This window comes from Gavialis gangeticus, unplaced genomic scaffold (genome assembly GCF_001723915.1).
Source record: "Gavialis gangeticus isolate Ggan-Ray unplaced genomic scaffold, GavGan_comp1, whole genome shotgun sequence".
In the NCBI taxonomy this organism is placed as follows: domain Eukaryota; kingdom Metazoa; phylum Chordata; order Crocodylia; family Gavialidae; genus Gavialis; species Gavialis gangeticus.
Genome location: NW_017729025.1, coordinates 24,520,718 through 24,523,904, shown reverse-complemented (window position 1 = coordinate 24,523,904; position 3,187 = coordinate 24,520,718). Strand labels below are relative to the sequence as shown.

Genomic DNA, 3,187 nt, shown 5'->3' with positions numbered 1-3,187 from the left:
CCCAAGGGGGGGGGGGGGGGGGGGGGTTGTATATAATGTACACTCCAATTTTAACCAGATGGTTTAGGTGAAAAAGGTGCAGGTTATATATGAGAAATATGGTTTTTGTTATATTAAAGTTGTGCCACCAGTGCCATTGAAGTTGTGCCACTCATACAATTAGAGGATTGCAGAGCCAGGCCCCTACTTAGTTACACAAGGGAGGTCTCAGCAGCACGTGAATGGCTTTCCTTTCTACCCTAGTGCCTCCTACATTCTTTGCCATTCTGCACAAGACTCCTGCAGGCAGATGCTCACTGGGCAAACTAGTCACTTCACAAGCCAGCGAAACCCACCAGCGTGCCATTGAAAAATTAAAATGTTAAGGCTAACTCATCTTTCATTTCCCTGATTCGCTGCTGACCCTTTCCCCATGGTGATGCCATAAAGTGGAGATGTGCTATTACTCCAACGTACCCCATCCCTTGCCAGGTATTTCTGCATATGTGAGGAGGGTGCCCAGCCTAATGGCTAGAAAAGGAGGCTCAAGTCAGTGTCTCCTGTTGGCCATGGATTCATTCCAGGGCCTGGAGCAAGCTATGACTGCCTTTCCTTATTATTTCATAGACATTAGGGCTGAAAGGGACCTCACAAGATCATCAGGTCCAACCTCCTGCCCAAGGGGCAGGAAGTCAGCAGGGGTCAAATGATCCCAGCAAGATAAGCATCCAAATGTTTTTTGAAAGTATCCAGAGTAGGTGCTTGCACCACCTCCAGGGGGAGTCTATTCCAAGCCCTGTGGACTAGGACAGTAAAGAAGTTTTTCCTTATGTCCAGCCTAAAATGGTCTTCCAGGAGTTTTTATAAAATAAGAATGATAAGGCAAACCTTTTGCTAAGTACTTGATACTCAGCATACAGAAATGACGTGTGTTTTACTGTGTTAAACGGATGTTGATGAAAATGTACTTTCTAGGTGTTGCTGCTTCTTATTAAAATGCAGTGTGTAGGCAGTCATCATCATCTAGTCTCTTATTCCTAGGGCTCCGATTCTGATGAGATTTCTCTTGCCATATCTGTCATTGCTGATATCATTTCTGAGAGGAAAAAAGAAAAAATCCAGGCACACCTGGAGTCAATGCGTCAGCGCCATCGAGATTTGAGGTATGTAGAGCTCATATCAGAGGATTTCTCACTGCAAAGTGCTGCGAGCAGAAGAACAATTCATATTTCTTACCTCTGCATGCATCTGTACAAATCTTTTTACCAGTTGGTAACAGAGGACCAAATAAAACTTAAGGTATGTAGGTTTCACTTCCTGTCCCTTTCCATTTTACCCTATTTCAGGGGTATCAAATATATGGCCCATGGGCCAGATTTAACTGCTCTCTTGGTCGGCCTCCATTTCTTGTGGTTTCAAAATTGCACTTGCAATGTTGGAAGGTGTTTATTAAAAATGCTTTCCATCTATAAGTGGACAACTGAATAAAAGAGGGCTTCTTCCTCTTCAACACATCTCTCCACAAAGTCCACCTATGTAGGCAATCCACTGAGAACAAGAGTACAGATCCTTCCAGGACAACACTGAAATTTATCATTTAATTTACCTGCTAGATTTCACATGGCTGGCTTACTAGAAAAATACATACACCAATAGATCAAATACTGCTGAAACATTTGTATGGAGCCAGGACCCAGTGGTAGCAGTCATACGGCTGCTTCTCAAGGGCCCCAGAATTTGACAGAATTTAGGCTTTTGCTTTAAATGGCACAGCCTCCAAAGATGACTAGGGGACTGTCTGATAACAATCCAGTCCTCAGTGATTACTATAGTTAAGCAACAGATTACACCTTGATATATATATTTATTCTGGTCTTTAGAGGCATCCCTATGCAATGTAGTTTATAAGCAAGGTATGAGTCCATGTCCTTAGTCACTTTTGTAACCTATTCATTGATTTTTCCATTACTAGATAAGAAGTCGGCTCCATATCTAGGTTACTTTCACTCTAAATAGAATGGTTATTGTGTTATATGAGTACAAAAAAGAGTAGAGTTTAGTGACATCTGTATATTCACCAAACAATGAAGCTTTAAACACATACATTTCAAAAATTGTTTTAAAACCAGCTGCAGCGGTTTGCACTGTTGGGGGTGGGGTGTTACAACCAGGACTTATCTGGCCAGTGATTCATTTAAACAGAAATTTTACAGCTTGTTCATAGCTCAGAAGTAGCATACGGTGTGTAGGGTGCCTATAGATGTGCACCCTACACACTCCACATTCTAATTCAAATGCTCCAGCATTGCCTCACTGTCACATGTATTAAGTCTCCATGTGTTTCAAAATGGCTGCAGGGGTGCTTTATCTAAACCTTGTCAAATGAGCTTTAAATAAAGTATCTTGCAGCCATTTTGAAATGTGCAAGGGCTTAATAAATGGGATAGTTTATTAACGTGATAGGGAACTATTTTAATTAGAGCAGCTGTCCAGGCACCACTCTAATTAAAACAGCCCCTCCCCCGCTTTTGTCCCTGAGCACGTATATAGGCAGGCATTAGGCATCTTCACATGTGCTGCATGGGCTGGTGGAGTGGGCATGCTTTATTTAGAGCCGCTCCAAGAGCTGCTCTAATTAAAGCACCCACAGTGTCTTGTGTATCAGCGTCCCCACACTTCAAAGTGGCACTGAGAGCGCTTTAACTAAAGCTCATTCTACAAGCTTTAATTCAAGCGCCCCTGCCACCATTTTGAAGTGCAGGCATACTGATACACAGGAAGAGGAGACTGCTGGAGCATGCTAATTAGTACGCTCCAGCAGACTCAGTTAATTGAGTCTGCTCCAATGTGTTGTAATTACAGCACATTGGAGCACCATTCCCACATGTGTACGGGCACTAGGGCTGTGCGAAACAGCACTGTTTCATTTCGAGTTTCATTTCGACGGGACAGTGTTTCATTTTGAGTTCTGTTTCATTTCAAAAGCACTGTTCCGTTTCATTTACTCAAAACTGTTTCACTGTTTTGAGACTGTTTTGATGTTTCACCCATAGGTTATAATGGGGAAACATGGAAATGCCTAAAACTTTGACATTTCCTGCCTGATTCAGATGAATCTTGCCAGGGACAACAGGGCAGACCCTACAGTGAGAGACTGTGGGACCTGAACCTGTTCAGCCTTCACAAGAGAAGGCTGAGGGGGGACCTG

General features: G+C 42.9%; 1 protein-coding gene across 3 annotated transcripts in view; it reads left to right on the top strand.

Moving 5' to 3' along the window:
- The window catches only part of EXOC3L4 (exocyst complex component 3 like 4), a 65,855-nt gene that overhangs the window by 53,692 nt on the left and 8,976 nt on the right, over positions 1-3,187 (top strand). For all 3 annotated transcript variants that reach the window (XM_019518524.1, XM_019518525.1, XM_019518526.1), the window contains one exon: positions 1,021-1,142. In XM_019518524.1, the coding sequence (XP_019374069.1) occupies positions 1,021-1,142 (122 nt within the window). The remainder of the gene's footprint in view (positions 1-1,020; positions 1,143-3,187) is intronic.